Source organism: Mustela erminea, chromosome 2, assembly GCF_009829155.1.
Source record: "Mustela erminea isolate mMusErm1 chromosome 2, mMusErm1.Pri, whole genome shotgun sequence".
In the NCBI taxonomy this organism is placed as follows: Eukaryota; Metazoa; Chordata; class Mammalia; order Carnivora; family Mustelidae; genus Mustela; species Mustela erminea.
Genome location: NC_045615.1, coordinates 150405128 through 150427398, shown reverse-complemented (window position 1 = coordinate 150427398; position 22271 = coordinate 150405128). Strand labels below are relative to the sequence as shown.

At 34.3% G+C, this 22271-nt stretch overlaps 1 protein-coding gene across 11 annotated transcripts in view; it reads left to right on the top strand.

Moving 5' to 3' along the window:
- Positions 1-22271, top strand: part of EPHA5 (EPH receptor A5) — a 348209-nt gene that overhangs the window by 189352 nt on the left and 136586 nt on the right. The window contains exon 6 of one of the 11 annotated variants that reach the window (XR_004283480.1): positions 590-645. The exons of 8 other annotated variants lie outside the window; for them this stretch is intronic. Coding sequence is in view for 2 of the 3 variants with exons in the window: in XM_032334450.1 (XP_032190341.1) it covers positions 9441-9511 (71 nt within the window). In the remaining variant the exon portion in view is untranslated. Of the gene's footprint in view, positions 1-589; positions 971-9440; positions 9736-22271 lie in introns of those variants that run through there. 2 more of the 11 variants (XM_032334450.1, XM_032334452.1) reach the window with 2 other exon arrangements.

Genomic DNA, 22271 nt, shown 5'->3' with positions numbered 1-22271 from the left:
TTATTAAAGTTTCAGAGGAAAGATACCTAAGAGACAAATGTTTTGTTTAATTACATATCATGGATATCTCTATATTGGCCTCAAGCTGATGTTTCTATGACCAATTACTTATATTTCAGCTACCAATGAAAAGCTTCTAATTTTGCCAACTGAAGGTTCCCATTTAAGTTGAAACTTGGCTTAAGTGAGGTTCAAGTGCTTATTCCTATGCCTATTTGTGTTTTGAAAACAAAGCTCAAAGATGAAACCCTGATTAGTCGGTCCATAATTCATCTCTGGCTTATTTAATAAGGCTTAAGTGGATGGGCTGCAATATTTAATATTTTCAGAAGCCATCATAGTTCTTGCTGGGTTCAGTGGCTTTAGAAATCTGCTAAAGGTTCACCTGGTTTCTACAAAGGCGCTCCAGAGTCTTCTGTTGCTTCTCTGTCTCCCTTCTACCTGCTGTGGTGACACGGTAGACACGGTGATGGCGGACATGTCTCGGCATTTATTGTGTGCATGGTCACGTGAAGACCTTTATTTGCATTTTCTTCTTTGATCCTAACAATATCTTCATGACATAATATTATTATTATTCCCATTTTAGGATGAAGAAACTGACGTTTAAAGATGTGAAGTGATTTGACCAAGGTCACAAATCTAGTAAGTGAGGGAATAGGAATCTAAACTAAGAAATTCTTACCCTAGAGCCGCAACACTCCGACTCCCCAGGAAATAATTGCACACGCTATTCCTCCCCTGAAGCCCAATTTCTTATATCCTCATCCGAGATAGCTCAGGCTGCAAATCCGCTTAAACTGCTGCTTCCTTGAGAAAAGCTTTCTCTGCTCTTCACTTCACACATGTGTCTCTAACATAACACAGAGCACAATGACTGCAACTAACTCTTTTAGTTACAATGACTGTAACTTCTCTCGGCTGTTTTTCTGGAATCTTTCCTTTGGGGTCACAACAGTGCCTCACACTTGTGTTTTTTGAAATAATTAATGAATGATTTTGACGGTTTCTGTATTATTCAAATTTGTGTTGTAATTCCAATTCCTGGTAGTGAAGTTTGATGTGGAATGTGTGTGTGTGTGTGTGTGTGTGTGTGTGTGTGTGTGTGTGTGTGTGTTTAAAGATTTATTTATTTATTTATTTGACAGACAGAGATCACAAGTAGGCAGGGAGACAGGCAGAGAGAGAGGGGGAAGCAGGCTCCCTGCTGAGCGGAGAACCCTGATTTGGGGCTTGATCCCAGGACTCTGGGATCATGCCCTGAGCTGAAGGCAGAGGCTTTAACCCACTGAACCACCCAGGGGTGTTTTAAAGAATTTTGAAATTCTTCAAATAATTTCATGACAAGTTTTTGTTTGTGAATGTCTTCTATTTATTTACTTACTTTTAAGGATCCAGATGCAGAATCCTAAGAGTAATTCATAGGTTTAGGTTCTCTAGGATTCTGAAATAAGATATTATTTAAGGTCCACCACTTAGGTAGCCCGTCTACTTTATTAATCTCTCTTCTTTAAACATTTAAACATTCTAATTTTGACAAAATGATTCATTGAGTAAGACTGAACCTATTCTAGAGAAGAATTTTATATAATAATGGTGTGCTATTTAAGGCTAATACATGGTATTTTCACTCTCAATGTTTTTAAAGATTACTTACTCTTGGACTCCGCACCCTAAATTTGTGACTCAGTGTATCTATAGGAGAGCCTGAGAATCCATATATTTTCTTTCTCTCTTTATCTCACTCTCTCTCTCTCTCTCTCTCACACACACACACACACACACATACAGAGATGCACACAGCTAATGATTCTGCTGCAAGGTGTGTTTGGCCCCCATTTTAAGGAAAATTATACTTGCAAGAGGTTCTGATACTTGTTTCCTATCCTTCCTCTTTAGGCAAATAATAAGAACCTCCATAATCAGGTTTGTTTGATATTGCTTTTCCATAAATCTCTCTATAAAAATACCTGCAGTCTGTTTTTATACCAGCAATGATTTTGTTAATACCATTCTTTTTCTCTAATCTGGAAACTCTATTCTGCCCATTGCTTACTGGCAAATTGGTTTTAAAGTCCACTCTTTGTGTCAATTCCAGTTGCAAACTGATACCCTGTTCAGCAGATACATGGTCAATGATCCATTGCTTCTGGGGCTCAGCTCAGAATCAGAGCAGCTCAGCATTTGACCTATTCAATCATTTGTCTCATTGGCATGTATGCTACGAACTTAGTAAAGATGCATGTTGTAAAATGATATGCATTGAATATCAATTTCTTTAAAACCTTACTCTGAAGTGCCATTGCCCTTTATTACCAGTCCTTGAAAGCAGAGTTCGGAAAGACTTCCCGATGGCCTGGTATCCTGTAAATCGGCTTAGTATCCTCTTTAGATGTGGTGTAAGAGTGAAACCGCAGATGTAAAATAACGTTTAAATTAAGAATATGCGTGAATCCTCTATTACATTCTAAAAAAAGTTTACCTAGAATACTGAAACATTTTTACACAGCTTATTGGAATGACTTGTTCATGTTATTTTCCCAAAACTGCCTACCATGCTTTCAGACACTAAGTCTGTATTTAGTACCTCCTGCATTCATTATTCTCTATTGAGCATTCTGGAGACAAAGTAGAGTTGAAGACATGCTTCGTCCATAGAGGATTTTATTTTCCCACTGAAGAATTAAGAATAAGAATTAGGTCTAATAAAGTAAGACAATTAGAAAGAAATTAATGACAACTGGGTATTAATTTCATCAGCCAAAGCATCAGATTCATCTTTGAATGACAGTATGGATTGACTTTTTGACTTCACATCATCTTTTTTTTTTTTCTCTATTTTACCTCCTCTATCACATGTACATCTGTAGAGGCATTCATTCAAATCAACTCGGTGATGATATTTTACAGGTGAATTTACTAAAAGTAGATGATAAACCATTTTGTAACTGCTTTTATGTCTATTAAATGGTCATGCATTGTTTGGTAGACATCAATACAGCATAATCAATATTTACGGATAATGGTCTATTGTTAAGTGATATACTAACACAAAGTGAAGTGAGAAAAGAAATATCTTAAGGTTATTGGACTGTGGGGGGCATTTTCATTTACTTTGGTATATCTAATTTTATTAATAATTGACATTACATTTGATACATCATTGAATTACAATCAGAGCAATTTATTTATATTGTAGTTTGACACAAAAATACCTGATACTTTCTTTATCAAAACAAGCATCTAGCTTGATGAATTTTTTTGAGAATGTGAATGTTTTTCATTAAACAAAATATACTTTGAGTGCTTGCTTTTTGATCTTCTTTTTTTACAAATTTTCCTCCAGTAGTAAGAAAAGAGAGGCAAGTTCATTTAATTTTCAAATGTAGAAGGCTTGAAGGAATGACCTGCATTGCAAACTGATGCTTATATTATGAATAAAGCAACAATTTCCTTTAGACTTGTGGTTTGAACCAAATATAAATAAATATCGCAAGGGTGTAGTTTCTCTGCTTTAATTATATCTGCCTATTTAAAATACAGATCAGAATGACTAAAAAAAAAAGACAAAAAATAAAAAATGTTGGTGGGGATGTGAAGAAAAAGGAACTTTCGTGCACTCTTCGTAGGAATGTAAATTGGTAGAGCTACTGTGGAACAGTATGGAAGGTCCTCAAAACATTAAACATAGAAATACCATATGACCCAATCATTCTACCACTGAGTATTTACCCAAAGGAAATGAAAACACTAATTCAGAAAGATAGATGCACCATTCTGTATACAGCCAAGGTACAGAAGCAACCTAAGTGTCCATCAGTAGATGAGGAAATAGGGGCTCCTGGGCGGCTCCGTCAGCACCATCTAGTTAAGCACCTGACCCTTGCTTTTGGGTCAGGTCATGGTCAGGGTCATGAGATCGAATCATGGAGGCTGCTAAGATTCTCTCTCTCTCTCCTTCTCCCTCCAGTACCCCCCCACTCTGCTTTCACTCTTTCTCTATCTCTTAAAAAAAAAAAAAGTACAAACAAGGTGTGTGTATGTGTGTGTGTGTGTGTGTGTGTGTCTAATATTACGCAGCCATAAAACATGAGATTTTTGACATTCGAGAGAGCATGGATGGACCTAGAGAATATTATGCTAAGTGAAAAGGTCGGTACCATATGATTTCACCCATACGTGGAATCTAAAAACAAAAGAAATGAATACGCAGACAAAAAGCAGAATCGAGTCTACCAATACACAGAACGAACTGATGGTTGACAGAGGGAAGAGAGTTGGAAAAATGAGCAAAAGGGGTGAAGAAGCGTGGGAGATGCCACCTTCCAGTAATGGAATGAGTAAGTCACGGGAATTAAAAGTATAGTACAGGGAATAGAGTTAATAATATTATAATAACGTGGTATCGTGACAGATGGTAGCCATACTTGTGGTGAGCATGACACACAGAGATGCTGAATCGCAATGTTTTACACCTGAAACTAATGTAACACTGTGTGCCAACGTGAAAAGTTTGAAAAAATAATAAAGTTCACAAATACAGAGGGTCTATTTTTTAGCTAGTTTTTATTTTTCCCTAATAAAATAGGAAACGATATTTGAAGGTAAAAACTCTCCTTTATCCTATAAATTATTAATCTTTCAGGTCATAATTTCTGTCATCAACAGTCTACTCATATTAACAAGGCTTCCCTTGTTATTAGATATACTTAATACTTAACCTCTATATGCTATAGATATAAAAGGAAATATTTCTATTTTAGGAGGGAAAAAACCTGTCTCTAAAGAGTAAATTAGTAGTGTTTAATGTTATTATTGATAGTAGTGGGAATTGTGGTGGTAGCTTAGTGATTTATTTATTTTTGTTTTGGTCCACTTTAAACAATTTAAAAATATGTGTGAGAATAAAGGAATTCAAAGATCGAATGAGTGATTTTAATTTCCCAATGTTATGCTGATATTGATAATTTCAAAAAGAAGCTGGTCACTCAGTTGTTCATAAAATTTATGTCTCTTTTTCTAGGGACTAAGACTGGGAACATCAGTGGCTTGCCCCTTAAAACTATGAATCACACCTTACGTACTTGGTAGGGGACCTAATATCATGTAGTCTGACTTTTTACTTTTTTTAAAGTGCTCTTATTATTTCTAGCCCTACCATTTATCTCTTTTAAAGATAAAATCCAACACTGTATGTCCGTGTACTGTCTTTAATCAAGGGAGAAAGAATTCACAATCTTGGTTATTATAAGGCACAAAAGAAAATAAGTGTGTTTAGAAAATTTCTCACGGTCTTTTCCACTCAATTCCACATGAGATGAGGTTCTTGGGTCAAAACTGTATGAACTTTTTATAAGGACTAACCATGACTGTTTTGTAAAACAACTATTGCTTATTTTCTTAGAAAATGGCTCAATGATACAACTAGGGTCTGTTTAACAACAATTTACCCTCCCTTGATTTTCTCATTTGTTTTTGTTTTAGTAATGTGGATAGTTTTTTTAATATCTATATATATTGAATTTATATTGAATCAGAATTCATCATAAAATTCTTGATTAAATATTCTTTATACTTATTTTAAAGATGCTGACAATAATAATGATGATGACAGTAAAACACTTTTCTCTATATGCTGAGTTGTCCCAATTTTATAGAGACATATTAACTAAATTTCTTAACAAAATATCTCAAATATCTTTGGTGAAATTGGAAATGGCACCATCATTTAACTTTTATTCCCGAAACTAGTCCTCTTTCCCAAATAGACATGAAATTGCCCTTACCTCTCTCACCTGCATCAACACTTATATTTGGTTCTGAGGAACTAAAGAGATCTCACGTTTCATCTAATACAAAGATGGCTTTGGTTTGTTGGTTTGTTGGTTTGTTTTTTCATTTCCCTATATAAGAGCCATTTTTTTCTTACATAGTATTTCCTAAAATATAAATAACAAAAGGGATCACCCATTATCTTTTTTATCCCTTCTACCAATTCATTGAAGAATTTAAATTGTATCTCTATTTTACACACGATTAATAGATTAGAAGTTTAAATTCATAGTTGACTCTACAAGAGCCAAGAAGCTGCAAGTAATATAAATTCAACTAGAACGAGTTTAAACAATACAGGGGATACAGGTTAGCATTGAAAGTTACCAGTTCCTGGAATAGTTTGGTCATGGATCTGGCTCTATTTCTCTGAGATTTGTACTGCTTAACCTTCTTCTGGATTTGCCTGGACTCAGGATCGAATTCTCCCATGATAGCAAAATGGCTGTAGCAATTCCAGACCTCATATATGTATAGCACATCATACCAGAAGGAAAGAAGACTCTTCTTCTTCCATCAACTATAAGTCTGAGACTTCATTCCAGTTTGAAAGAGGGAATTGAACCCATCACTGTGATGAGGGGTTAGAAATAAACCAGCTGGTTAATTCCCCCTGGACCTCCCAAGGACAACCCAAATGTAAAGTCAATCCCATCAAAACTCTGAAACGGTGCACAGTAGAGGGTAGATGGAATGCATTTGGGGATTAGAACTGTTTGTTTCTTACCCATATGCACTGTTCTTTAGTCTAATCCATAAAAGATTTATGAAAGGTTGTCTATTAATATTTAAAGTGTCTTCATGAAACACCCAGCTCCTGGAATACCCAGTCTTTCTTTTTTGAAAAATAAATGTCTTTTTTTTTTTTTTTTTTGCAGTACATTTTATAATTTATTTTATTATCCCCATCAATTTGCATATTTTTAGTCCTCAAAGTTCTGCCCTAGAGCCTTCTGTTTTCTAACTTAAAGAAAAAAAAAAGGGTTAGGATATTCCATTTCACTAACACGCTTAGCTGTGTATGTAGCAAATGTCCCCAATTTCAGTGACTTAAAATAATCACTATTTTGTATGTTATTATTAACAATGTGGTGATTTGGCAGTTCTATATATTACTCAGTACTCATCACAAGTGTATTATTAATCTCCTTTATCTATTTCACCCATAATAAAAAACTACTTTTGCTCATTAGTCTGTATATCTGCCAGGAGTTTCATCTTCCCTCCGAGTACTTACTCATCCCTACACAGCAGCAGTTTGGAAAGGTGATTCTATTAGTTTCCTGTGGCTGTTGTAGCAAATTAACACAAAATTAGTGGCTTAACACAAATTTATTAGCATAAAGTTTTGTAAGTCGGAGTCCAGCAGAGTATCATTGGGCTAAAATCAAAATGTCTGCAGAACCGTGTTCTCTTTGGGGGGCTGTAGGAAAGAATTGATGTCCTTGTCTTTCCAGCTTTGAGAAGATGCCTGCTTTTTCAGCTTGTGGGCCACTCTCCAACCTCCAATCCAGCAATGGTGGCTAATCCCTTTTTGCATTTCCTTCCCCCTGACTTCCCCTCTGCCTTCATCTTCACTCTTAGGCACCCTTGTGATTACACTGAACCCACCCAGATAACCCAGGATCATATCCTTATCTACTGATCAGCAATCTAAATTCCACCTGCAACTTTAATTTCTCTTTGCTATATCATGTGACATATTCATAGGTTCTGGGGATTTGGACATGGAGAACTTCTGAGGACCATAATTCTGCCTACGACAGTGACTCTTGTTGGTTTTGGCTATGCTGTCCTAGATATCTGAAGATCAGCAGACTGGCTTATTTAGGAAAGTGTTGGCTGGGATAACTGGGCGCTTCTCCATGTGGTCTTTCAACCTGTAGCTTGTCTCTCTGTTGAAGTCAGGTTTAAAAAAAAAAAAAAAAAAAGGACATGAAGACAAATCAATGTCCAAATAGATCAGGTCAAAAGGATAGTCCAGTCAAAAACATTCTGCAATCCCCTTAATGACTCTGGCTTATTTCCTAAGCAGGTAACCTCTTTAGTGCTTTCTGACATCCTTATCTGTTGTTCTGACTGGCTGGCATTAAACTATTCTTCTCCTGTATATCCCACAGAGTGGAAGATAAATTCATTTATTTATTGTTAGATTTGTTATAGGTGTGGTCCCCTGGGAAACAAAGGGAAGGGTCAAGTTTCACTCTGATTTAGTGCCACCTCTTTTTTATATTTTTAAATAAACCACTTTATTTACCCCCTGGTGGTAATGGGACCATCATATTTCCATGTCTCATTTATGCTCTCTGTCCCCAGAGGTAAGAAAGATGTGGGAAATTTATGTGGACAACTGTAATCTCAAATACACTGGGATGGCTTGCCTAGAAGGAAAGGGAAGTGCTACAGAAAGGATGTCTCCATCCAAAGTATCTGACTTTGATGACAGGAAACTTAAGGGAGAGAAGCAACTTGTACAAAAAGTCTCTGTTTGCAATCATTTATTATCAGGAAATGTTTGGGAGTTGCATAATCTTGGAGTTCTTGTTGATGTTTTTCCTCCCTCAAGCCACATCCAACCATCACTAAATCTTACCCATTCTAAACTCAATGAACCTACAATTCAGTTTTTTCCCACCATTGCCAACACTGTGATCCAAGCCACCATAGTTTTTAACTAAATTACGACAATCATCTCCTAATCAATCCATTTCTTTTCCCTTTTAGACCTCTATGGTTTATTTTCCACATAGCAGCCACAGGAATTTCTATAACATGTCAAAAGATATTACTTCCTTGTTCAAAACCCTCTAAGGACTCCCTGTCTTGCTCAGCGTAAAAGACATAGATCTATAGTATCTGAACTTTTATTGCTTCTTTGGATGACCTCATCTACCAAAACTTTTTTACTCACTCCCTTTGCAGGTACACTTCTCTCCTTGTTAATCACTGAGCTTTCCAGACAGGTACCAGCCTCAGGACTTTTATAGTTGCTGTGACTTCTGCCTAAAACCATCTTCCCCCCAAAAGCCATACCTCTCCTTACTTTTGCATCATAAACACATTTTTTTCTCAAATACCATTTCAGAATTGTTTTGTGACCACCCTATTAAAAATGTATTCATATGCTTGTAGGTACTCACACGTACACGCAGACACATCCACAACCTCACTCACCCTGGCCTTTCTTTTTTTTTAATTCCACATATTTATTTTTTTCCCCATAGCACATATCCCTTTCTAACACTGTATTATTTATTTAATTTGTATGTATTTTTTTGGTCTCACCCTGAGAGTGTAAGTTCCCTTAGTGCAGAAAGCTCACTATAATTTCTTGCCAAGAAAGTACATGCACATAGAAAGAACTTGATAATTATATGTTGAGAGAATGAGTGAATGAAAGACTAAAACTCATGAAAGACAAATAGATACTTGTCTTAGAAAATTCAAAGATATATTGTTTTATCAAGAAAAAATCATTACCTCTTCTTAATGCTCTAATTATTTGCTTATCTTGCTTTAAAAAATGTCATGACATAATTGGACAGCATGAGGCTCCACATGACAGACCTCTCCTGATCTCCTATTACCTCCACTTTTTGATCAATTAGCTCCTTCTCCATATTTTTTCCCATCTAGGATGACTTCATTCAGGAAGCTGTCTTTGAATCATCAAACCTGAGATGAGGCCGTTCTTCTGTGTTTTGGCACTTTCTTCATTTGCATCAAGCGTGTTGTAATCTCCTTTCTTATCTGTCTCTCCCACTATGCTCTATGCTCCTTGGGGGCGGAGATTAGGCATCCTTTAATCATAACTGATTCCTCACTGACAAGAAGGTTCTAATATATAATAGGTGTTCATAAATAGTTTAAAGGATTAAATAAATGAATGTAATTCATGGAAATGTCATTAATTTTCCAAATAAGCAATTTTTTTAAGAAGTCATTTTATTCATAGAAAGTAGATCTCTAACTTCTTTCTGACTTTTCAGGTACCCAAAAGCAACTTTGGTTTTCAGATGGAATTACCCTAATTTTGCCAACATATGGTCATAATTTCTTCATTTTAAATAATCTTGCCTGATTTCCTCTTAAAATACTGAGAGTACTGTTTTGCTTCATTGTGTATGCGTTATTCAACTGTACAATTAAATTATTTCATAAGATGTTACATCAAAATCATTGTTAGGTAAAACTATCACAGCTTTTGGTTTTTTTAAGTTCTTTGTAAGATTGTGTAAATTATTATCTATTTAGATTAGGTTAATTGAGTGCCTTAAAATAAAAGTGCCTGCTTGTCCTTTGTGTTGTGTTATCAGTTCCTTGAGGCAGAATTCACATATCTTCTTTTTTTTTCTCTCTCTTTTCAATTTGTAGGCCTGCCAGTCATTTAAAATTGGTTTTGAATAGAAAAAATATATATATAGAAAATAATCTACATATGGGAAAACTGATGAGTTTTGAAACTTAATTACTTATAATGAATAAAATTGAGGCCAATTGGTGCACATTTGCACAATGAATATGCTGTGCATTTTTTAAGTACTTATTGCTTTAGTGTATGCCTCAAGTTTCTTTCATACTTTTCATGATACTCTGAAACTACAGTTTTGTTCTTAAATAGGTGAAAGACAAACTTTATGAGGTCTCTGAGTAAAGTTGCATTTCATATTGTTACAGTCTTTAATGGGTGTGCGATTTTTTTCCTGTGTGTTTACGAAAATCAATAGAATAAAAATCATTTGTTTAACCTTAATCAGGGAAGTAGAAATTTATAGTTAGATTTAAATTTAAGAGTCAAGAAAAAATTTGCACTAATTTGCTAAGTCATCTTTGATGTCTGTATTTAAGAGTTGTGCCCAGAGCTCTTTTATTCTTCCTCAAAATCTCTGTGCAGGGGTTCCTTGATGGCTCAGTCAGTTAAGTGTCCAGCTCTTGATTTCAGCTCAGGTCATGATCTCAGGGTTCTGGGATCAAGCCTCAGGTCAGGCTCCCTGCTCAGTGGGGAATCTGCTTCTCTCTCCCTCTTTCCCCCTGCCTCTCCCCCTGCTCATGTGTGCACACCTGCTTGCTCTCTTTCTCAAATAAATAAATACATCTCTTAAAAAATAAAAATCTCAGAGTCCATAGTCTCTCATGGTTCACCTCCGCTTATGGACTCTGAAAAACAATCTGAGGGTTTTGAAGGGACGGGGGGTGGGAGGTTGGGGTACCAGGTGGTGGGTATTATAGAGGGCACGGATTGCATGGAGCACGGGGTGTGGTGCAAAAATAATGAATACTGTTATGCTGGAAATAAAAAAAATAAAAAATAAAAAATAAAAAATAAAAAATAAAAATCTCTGCATGCATAAGTATCCATTATCTGGCAAAATACTAAATCTTAAACATATTCTTACCTATACTAAGAGAAAAATGTTTACATAATATAAATAACTAAATGAAAAGAGAAAAATTCCACAAACGTTTTTGTATGATTTAATTTTAGTCGGGGCACCTGGGTGGCTCAGTGGGGTAAGCCTCTGCCTTCGGCTGGGTCATGATCTCAGGGTCCTGGGACTAAGCCCTGCATTGGGCTCTCTGCCCAGCAGGGAACAGGCTCCCCCCTCTCTCTCTGCCTGCCTCTCTCCCTACTTGTGATCTCTTTGCCAAATAAATACATAAAATCTTTAAAAAAATAATAATGATTTTAGACAATGACTTTGGACAACATCTGAATGATTTATGTTTAAATGAGGACTGTAGAAAATGAAGTAATTATCAAAGGCTACTCAATCATTGGAAGGTCCAGTGCTGCAGCACAGACGTTTGGAATCCCTATTCAGTCCTCTTCACATTTCACTCTGCCAATTTCCTTGATGTTTTTCCTTCCTAATAGTGCAAATACTGACTTAAAGAGCCTCCTATCGCTTTGAAGGTTCTTTATTAACAGCAGTGGTATTTCTTATAACTTTCATAGAATTGTTTCAAACTCATGACCATGACATATTAAATAAATAAAATCCAGTTTAAACAAAAAGATTTACAGATAGCTCTGAAACCATGAATTCCTTGCTTGTTAATGTCACTATTACAGACCCGAGTGAAGAATTATCTGTGTTGAAGAACTTTCCAATGGCTTTGCCTCAGCTATGGAATGAGTAAACTGTATTACACAAGAACACATATATTGTAAGTGACAGATCTTATGTTCATAAAGAGGTATTACCAAAATTGTTCAGCTTATTTGCATATATTAATTACTTATGCATGTGTGCATGCACAATATAAGTTCTTTGTGTCAAATAATAAACATTAGTTACAACCTCAACAATAAAAATATGAAATGATACTTACCTTTGGGTACCATACACTGATATTTTGGGGAAAATATTAAAAATTATTTTCTTATGGTTCATAGATATCAAGTATAATTTTGTATTCTCAAGGTTGCATTTATTATCATAAGATTTTTAGAATGCTGAAAAATAGCTATGGTAAGATATAAAAACATAGTCACAAAATCTTAAAACTCTTCTCATCAGAGATAGAGTCTGCTTCCCCAACACTTATATCTGGGTCGGTTTAGGATTTTTTTTTTTTTTTTTTTTGACTAAAGAATACAGTTGAAAGTGATGTGTAATATCTGTTGCCAAGACCTCTGCAGATGTATAGCTTTCTCTCCCGCCCTCTTAAAACCCTGAGACTATCATGTTCTGAGGAAGTTTGCTCTAGCTTTCTTGAGGATGTGAGAGCCCTGGAGAAACAAGTCTCCAGCCTTCCCATATGAAGCCCAAACTTGGGAAGGAGGCAATCTGGGACAAGCATAGTGTCCAGCAGTTCTGCAAAATAAATGTAGCCAGGACAGTAAAGAACAACAGAAGAATCATCTAGACAATGCTTAGAATGGTGAGAAATGGTATATCACTGTTGTTCCAAGTCACCAAATTTCTTTGCAGCAATTGGTAATCAACAAGATGGCCAAGTCTGGGATGTGCTTACAAAATGCTCCAACTGCTCTAAGCATTAATGAACATGACTTCAGCTTTATCCAGATAACTCCTCTCTTACTGAGGGAAAAAGTGGCATATTAGGGATTGAATTTACTTACATACAAGGATTGAATTTACTTACATACAACTTTACATACAAGTAAATAGAGATGTCAGAATTTGAACCCCTATAATTTTGCTTCAGAAAGCTTCCATTAACCACTATGCTCTATTAATTATCAAAAATGATTCAGAAATCAACATAGGTGATTTAGTCTTAAAAGACCAGAACTTCTCCAATTGCCTTGTTCCGCAGATGAATATGCATAAATTGTACTATTTATCTATCTGCCAGCCTGTCAAACTCTCTCTTTATCATCCTTGGTGTGAATGTGATCATTCCCCCAGTATAGCTACGATCTACTTGGCTAAGTGCATAATGATGAGATCAATTATATTCTATCACTACGTCTCTACCGACCTGACCTCAGTTTCTTTTATCATAATACATCATTAGTTTTTGTTCTCATTTTGTTCCTTCTTATATTTCATAATATTTTTATGTTCATATTCTTCAACTTAAGATTCTATCTCTCTCTTTAAAATGTAGCCCATTTTTGAAGCTGTCAGTGAAGTTTTGTCTGACCCATTAAATGTGCCATTTGTGTCTGAGGCTGTAAACTTTATATATCTTTTATGAAAGTCTGACTTAGAGCAACATAGTTTCACAATGGCATTTATTTTCCATCTCCTCCACTAATCTGCTCTTTTATGATGTATTTTAATGAAATTTTTATATGACGAATATAATAGAACAAGTACTTTTGAAAATAGCATAAGACAGTGTTGAGGAATCATTAATTTATCTGCTATATGTTTAATAAGCCCATATATCAAAAATATGTTAGTGACAGCAAATTGGGAGCCCTATGAAAGAATGGTAATATTATTTATTTAGTTTTATAATGATACAACTTTTCTGTCCTATCAGTTACAGTGACACAGTCTTAATGTTTATGAATAAATTACAGAAAAAACATACAAACATAAAACAAGCATAAAAATAAAAACAACAAAATTGTATAGCCAAGTAGGAATATAGTGATATATTGATACAATATGACTTACTGTGACTAGATCTGTTCTTCACTTGAACTCTTCACCACAAACTGTCTAGTTTTTGGCCTCACTTTATCTAGTCTTGATGGCTAGATGTAAATTTGCAGGACCTCTTTTACTGCTAATTGTTAGTTTGTTAATAAATGAACGCAAATCTCAAAATGTTAAAATTCAGCAATATGGTATAGCATTACAGAGATATTTATAATAAATAAGTGAGAGTGTAGCAATCATTTGGAAATTCATAGTAAATGTTAATGGTTTTCCCCCCATGTTTGTTGATATTTTGTCACACATAGGATATATGACATTGATAGCAAATTGATGATTTTGGGGGGTATACTTACTGTGAAATGCTTACATATGACATCTGAGAACAGGAAAAATACTATCTATAATAAAACATCACTGTGATATAACCTTATTCTTCACCTCCCTTCTTTCCTTTCAAACATGCACACACCGAACATGCACACATACACAAACACACACATTCATGCTCACACACCTCTTCCACCATTACTATTACAGACAATGACGGAAACATATATTTAGTTTAAGTAACTAATTCCAGATGTCAAATAAGTGCAAGTTATTTGACAAACATAGTGTAAACACCTAGAAGTTTACTTTCTCCTTTTTAACCTAGCTGTGAAGATAGAGTAATACTGTATTATGTTTCAAACAACTGTATATTATTAAAAATATTTAAATGTACTTTTGTTATGTATAAACTCAACATAGCTATTGACCTTGAAAAGTTATTATTTATAACTAAAAGCTATTGAGTATTTAGTATGTTTCAGACACAAGGATAAATAATTTACATTCGGTACTTACTTAATTCTCCAGCATCCCAAATGGAGTTTTCATCTGAAGCTAACAAAACTGAGATATAAAAAACTAAGTAATTTTTAGTAGTATGGTTAATGATGGAACTGAGATTCAAACTATGTCTGGCTATCTCCAGTCAAGTAGTTAAACTCATATTTAGTAATGTGAATGTAATATGAAATATTATGTATTTGAGAATAGACTACATAGTATTAATTTCTGTACCACATACATATTTAATCTTGCTAAATATATTCCAATCACCAGGATCTATGTACACGTATGTGTATATATTTTTTAAAAAATCAAATTATGCTTATTTTCAAGAGACTATATTGCAACAAGCAATAAAACTTAAAGTTTAAGAATATATTATTTTCAAATTTCTCAGGCTGAAGTTCAAAGAGAATTCCATATGGAGGGTGGCTTGTTTTAAAATATGACTTTGGTAGGGTTTTCTATTCATAACATTTGCTTCAGATACAAAACACACTCCCATCTTAATTTTTTATTTAAAAAATTTTTTTTAAATATCAAATAATAAATTATTTGAGAGAGAGTGAGAGAGAGAGCACAGGGAGAGAGAGAAGCAGACTTCTGCTGAGCCTGGAGCCAACCAGGACACTTAATCCCAGGACACCAAGATCATGACCAAACTGAAGGCAAACGCTTAATCAACTGAGCCACTTAGGTGCCCCAAACCACCTTAATTTTTTTGGTGTATGTGTACTAACCATGTTGGATTGGATAAATATATTTTACCTTTATTAGTTCTTCTTTCAATTTTACTGATTTTAAATTGTTTCTTCCTTAGTTCTTAAATCCTTCTTCCTTAGATTTCCATAATTTCTAAATTCCTAATATTGACTCTAGTGGTTAGTGTTTCTTTGATTCTCACTCTAACAAAAGAGAGACTGTAAACGCATACACAGATAAATTTGGCTTTTTATTTTATTTTTCCTATATATGAAAAATTTTGTCATGGTAAATAATATATTTCCCTCTTATAATATCCTCCTGCATGAGAGAAGTAACACGAAGATTTGAAAATAACCCTGCCTTAGAAGTAAATCTCCTCAATATGACTAGTTGAAATTAAGACCGCTGACTTGACATGCTCATTAGAAGGAAAGGCCCTATCTCCAGCTAATCATTCATACCTGTGCAATTGGTAAAATGGAAATATTTATAAATATTTTAAGACATATGAAAACCCCCGAGAGAGGAGTGATTGTGCATTATATATTGCAATTGAGGAAAATTAGAAAGGTGGTTTCCCATAAATCTGGCTTAATTTTTTAAATTGCTCTCTTTCCCTTTCTTTAATTTTCATTGTAGTGGTTGGATATGATAATTTGTGAATGTTAGATCAGAAAATGGGAACTGAAGCCCATTAGTGAGATGCATTGTTTCTCTTAATTCCTAGATCCAATATGAATTAGGAAGTAAACTAAGTATAGAACATGATTTTTATATTCCTTGGGGATGTATAGCTCATAATTGGCCCCCATAAAATCTCCACAGGCAAGAACTATCATAATTCAGATTTCTGATTATGGTTTCCTTTTTTTACCTTGTTTGCAGGTTTTAGAATGTGGAATGTGACTGTCACTAATTCCGAGTCTCATGAAAAGCCAGGTGTGAAAATTCATAGCACTTTCATTGCCCGGCATAAGCATCTAAAGTTAATGAAAAAAAGTGTTTTAATATTTGGAAGAATAAATTATATTTAAATTCATATTAATGCAGATGTTAACTCACTTGATAGTAATATCAATATTAATCTCATATCCTGGATAGAGTAAAATGGGCATAAATAAATCTTGTAAGTAAATGGCTGATTAAATAAATGAACAAAGTCATGTAGAGATGATATTTACATTAGCCTTATTTCTGTTCATACATTTAGTCTATAATAATTGTGGATACTTACCATTAGAAAGATGCTATCCTAGGCAATATTTGAAATACAGAAATAAATCCTGATTCCTGCCTTCAGTGAGTATAAGGTTTAATAGGAGAAATTACATATGTATACAAGCAACTAGAAGATAAAGTTGTAAGTAGTTTTATTAAGGTGATTAATAAATGAATGTGGACATTCAGAAGCAATAGCAATTATTTGAGATGAGGGAATCAAAGGTTTTATGAGGGAGATGACATTTGAATGAGGTCATGAAATAAAGGTAGAATCTAGACATTTTAAGATTGAAAAGAACACACTGGTCTGTGGAAATACACTAAGTAAAAGCAGAGAAGTAGTATATATAGGGAACTTAATATGGTCTAGTTTGATAGTACTCTATGTAGGACAATGAGACCCTATGCTTGAAAATGTGTTTTGGTGCCATATTTGGGAGGCTTTAGTAGCAGAATAAAAGTATTTTATTTAATTCTCTATGTGTAGCAGGGACCTTACAATTTCTTAGACTGAAACCGACTTTATTGCTTCAAATGTTTTTAAGATAAAATAAATGAAAAGAAAAATTTAAATGTGAACAAATTCCTTACAATGAAAGTTTATATGGTCACTTATCATATTATAAGGAACTAATTTAAGAAGGTCGCTCTTCAGCAAACCCCCTCACAAATGAATCTAAATTTCATATGCTTGTATGTTACACTGGCATTTCCAAAAATTTAGGCCCTCTGGTGGAGTAGATGTAGTGTAGGCTAAAATACCTATAGTTTTAAGAATTTATATATACTAATTCTGATGTATATATGCTGAGCTATGCTTAGGACAGCACTACTTTAAGTTATGAGACTCCTCATTGAACAGAAAAACAATAATGCACATTAAAAAAAAAACATTGATTTGAAAATATGGGTTCTTGGATCTTCTTCTGGGATATGTATTTAAAAATGATTCTTAGGGGTGCCTGCCACTCCCCTCCCCCCTAAATAAATACATAAATCTTTTAAAAAAATGATTCTTAAGCAAGTGTTAACTCACAGAGATAGAATATATTCTTAAATCAAGGAGAAATTCATTTCATCGTGTAAGAAATAGAAGGATGCACATTATCATTTGTATGTAACTTATAGAATATTTACTATACTGCTTTCAGAAAATAAGCCTTTCAATTCTCATGATGACCCTATGATATAGGCGTCGTGTTTTCCCCACATAACAGTAAAAGAAACTGAGTTAGGTAACTTGCCTATGTCACAGAGCTTGGAAGCAGATGATCCAGTATACAAACCAGGCAAGCTGATACCAGACTCCAGTCCATTAGGCAAACACAGTGCAGTTTCTTCATGTAACTCCCAATGCACTCCTTCCCCTTTTCATTCTTACTGAAGAAATGAGTTCACAAATTGAAGCACCTGCACCTTATCAAAATGTCTGTTTTTCCTATCTCTACGAATAATAATATTAGTGCATTCTGAAGGTCAGCTTTAAGGTTATGATTTCTTTCTATCTGTCCTTTGTTGGTTACACTGATCTACATCAGACCCTAATAAAACAATGATATTCATAATGTGTATGATGTTTATTGCTGCGGTGAGATTGCAGATAAACTCTTGGTGTTATACATTTTCATGTACTGAGCAGTTTAATCAGATTGAAAGGAAGAAAGTAATGATTTCATGTATATCAACATGCTTCCATGTCTTGAAATGGAAAGAACATTTTCATTTATTACTAATCAAGTTTGATAAACTGGGTAGGTGACATATTATAAATCAACTAATAGTGGTATGTGTGTATGTGTGTGTGTGTGTGTGTGTATTTATTTAGCATGCTTTTTCCGTTCATAGCTGATATACTTTGATAGAATCATATTTGACTAAAATAATTGTGTTTTATGCACCTTTTATGTTGATTAAAAATTTAATTAAACATTTCCAAGACCCATTAATTACTTGGCTCCCTTCAAGCTCTCCCATCATAAATTAAGCAGCATACGTGATTAGTTAAAAATACAATCTTCTTGTGACACACTAATCAGCATTAACATTTCATCAATGATTCTAAAACGAAGTGCATGTTTTCCCTTTTTATTAGTCTTTCACAAATTGGAGAAAACAGAACAGCTACCACAAAATGTTTAGAACCATAGGGTGTTTCATACTACTTTTTCCTTTTCTTCCATTCTGCCAGAAAAGAAAATTCAAGAACAGGGTAAAGAAAGGTTCATAAATGGAACCACAGAAATTAGTGCTGTGGAATCTGCCAAAGTTAAGCAGATCTGCCTTTGGTATAGAAATTCCCTTTGCTGTTTTCTGAGAGGTCTTTCTTTCAGTGCCAGACTGGCAGAGCCCTGTTCAGGCATTCACTCTGATTGCCCCTATTTTCAAGCAAATTTGCATAGTCGTTATTCATACTGATTCATGGTTTCCTTTAAACAAGTCTCTCTCTCCTCCCAACTTTCCTTTTGGCAGCCTTTACTCCCCCGTTAAGTAGGAAAAGAATGCACTTGTGAATGGCTCCGAAATCTGATCTTTCCTTGAAGAGGAAAAGAAATCTTCCAAATTCAGTTCATAAACATAAAGATGTGTAGATTTTTATCATCCTTGTTTTTTAAATAGAACAAATCCTCCCGAACGAGTTTTAGCCTTCGCTTCTTGCATGAATAGCGGTCTAGTGGACATCTGACATTGATCTGAGCTTCTAAACACATACGGAAAGATTTTCCATTTGATTTGAGTGTTTACATTTCTTCCATATTTGCTGAGGGTCCATTGAACATTGCATGAGACCGATACTTTCACATGCTGCAGAATTCGCTCTTCGTCCTTCAGAATGTTTCTTACTGCTCTGTATCTGGTTATTTCCGTACGTATGAATATATAATATTTTCCTTTTTGATCATTTTTAACTTTTTTTTCTGTTTTTCCCTCAACAACTGTGTCTCTTTTATCCTCAGCACTTCTATTGCTCCCATTTTTTTGTAATCAAATACATGAGATTAAAAATGTTCTTACAGTTTTTCATTAATAAGCAAATGCCCAGGAACCATGAGCAATAATTAGCAAACCAGAGAACTTTTACTTAAATGATTGCCTACAGATGTTACCACCACTAGAATTTAGCTTTGCTTACATCAAGTTCTTAAGGCACAATTCTATGACCAAAATTAGTAACGGTTTGATGGCCTAATAGCTGATCAAATCATTATGTTCCACCCCTCTCTCATTCTTTCTTTCTTTTTTATACATAAATTTTAATTCAAAATTTTTTCAAGTCTCAAAAAATTTTAAATCACTTTGGCCAAGCTTTGCCTTGAAAATGCCACATCTTACACACCTGTCAGTTTACACAATCTAGAGCATTTTATGATTTGATGGTATTTGGAAAAACCATGCTGTTTCTGACAGGTAAGAATACTGTTCAGGGTAATCTGAATTTAGATACTATTGATGAAGTTCTAGAATACACGTGAGGTTCGGTGGGGTGAGGTCCGGAGCTGATGACCAAGAAAGAATTCTTGAGACATCTTTGGTGCAAAATGGTGGTTTATTAAAGCATGGGGACAGGACCCATGGGTTAGGAAGAGCTGCTGCCCGGGGGTTGTGAGGGGTGGCAGGTTATGCACCCTGGAGTTGGGGGGAGGTAAGGAAAAGGGAGGTTTCAACAGAACTTTCATGTGCTAAAGAGGGTCTACAAAGATACCAGATACTGGAGGCCTGGCCATTGCCAAGGTTGTTTTGCCCTCTAGCAAGGTATTAACATTAAGGTGGGTGGGAGATTCCTAAAGAAGGTCACAGACGGGTCACCCAGGAGTGGGGGTGGGGGAAAGTTGGAGGGTGTCAGCTTTTGCTTTGTCCTCAGCCAGCCTTCTGTTCCCTCATCACTATTAATTCAATAAATTTAATAAATATTATTCTTCCAATTCTTGGTGTGTTTTGTTTTGTTTTTTTTTTTTGAAAATTCTGTGCTTTTCCAGGTAAATTTCATTGATGTGAAGAGCAGAAAATTAAAAATCTTATTGTCAATATGTTTTCACATATTTTGGAAAGAAAGGTAGATAATAGGTAAATCAGACATATTTAAAAATCTCATTACTCAGTGGAATATTTAGTATTTGTGTACAGTTTTGCTCTACTAATTTTGTATTGTAATTTCCACATGTAAACAATTTAAGGACAAATGATCTTTCTCCACTATTTTAATTAGGTTTTTAAAAAACATATAATTTTCCAGGTGTGCTGATATAGAAAAAGTTAGAAAAATAGCTTGTTATGAGTATCAGAAAAAGGTTAACCATGGAACACAATATTGCACTTAATGCATAAGAGTTACTTGGAAGGCAGAGGCATTTGAAAAGAAAACATTTCTTTTTCTCATTACAGTTCAAAAAGTTATGCTCATTTATTACCACAAGCTTTCTTTTAAAAATTTTTTCTAAGTTAGTAGAACCATTGTTTATATGGACAAAGATTGGAGAAAAGAGTCCTTGGAAACTATTACTCAGTGAGAATGGAAAACCTAGGAAAGAAAAATAATGTTGACCAGCTCAGCACAACTTTCTTCTTTTCTGAAGGGGGATTTTTTTTTTCTTCTTCTTAGTTTAAAAAAAAATCTGTTACACCCAAAATATGTAGATGCTAAATAGAATACAGAATTAATAGAGTGCAAAAGCTGTTTTTGGTTGTTACTCTATTGATCACTCTAATTTCTTCATCATTTCTGCTTTACTCCTTTCAATTTAAACACAAACATTACTCACTCATGTTAGTTTTATTGCTTGCATTCGGGGAAAATGACACTATTGGTTTGAGTGTGTAGACATTAAAACTTTACTGTCTGTTTTTCAATTTATGAATTCCCACAGCCATGGAATATTTATTATTTATTTTGTTATATTTTGTGTTTCAGCTGAGCCAGCTAATATACTTTGCTTTAAACAATGATCTGTCTCTGTCACAAGCTTACTTAAAATAGCTATTCTTGTTCCAACTGTTTCAGTGTGTGTGTGTGTGTGTGTGTGTGTGTGTATGTAAATTGATGAAAAATACTATGCAATAAGTTTTCACAAGTTGGCATTAATTTTTTATATGAATAACATTTTTATTTACTTCAAGAATAGGCATATTAATCTATTTGATATTTATTGTAGAAGTTAAATATCTCATGTAGAAAGCAGTATGTATTAATCTCTCTTGGATCAAAGAATTGTACAGAAATAGATTATAAATTTTAACTCCTGCTACACTAAGTAGCAATCATGAACTGGTTAAAAAAAAAAAAAAAATATCACCAGAAAAATATATAGATATTTTCAACATCATTTTGAATAAATGTTAGAGGTGCATGAAACTTTCAATGGGTTTTTTTTTTTCTCTAGTTCATTTTCCTAAAGATTCTAAAAAATTCACTGCATAGATTTCCTGTACTCACCTATTCAAATATCTTCACCCATAAAACTATTTTAAAGAAATGAATATGAGTTTTGACTTTCAAACTAATACGATTTTGTGATATTTAATTAGCTTGATTATGGTGATTGTGTCTACGTATATTAAAACATCATTGTTGTGCACTTTTAATATGTACAACTTCTATCTGTG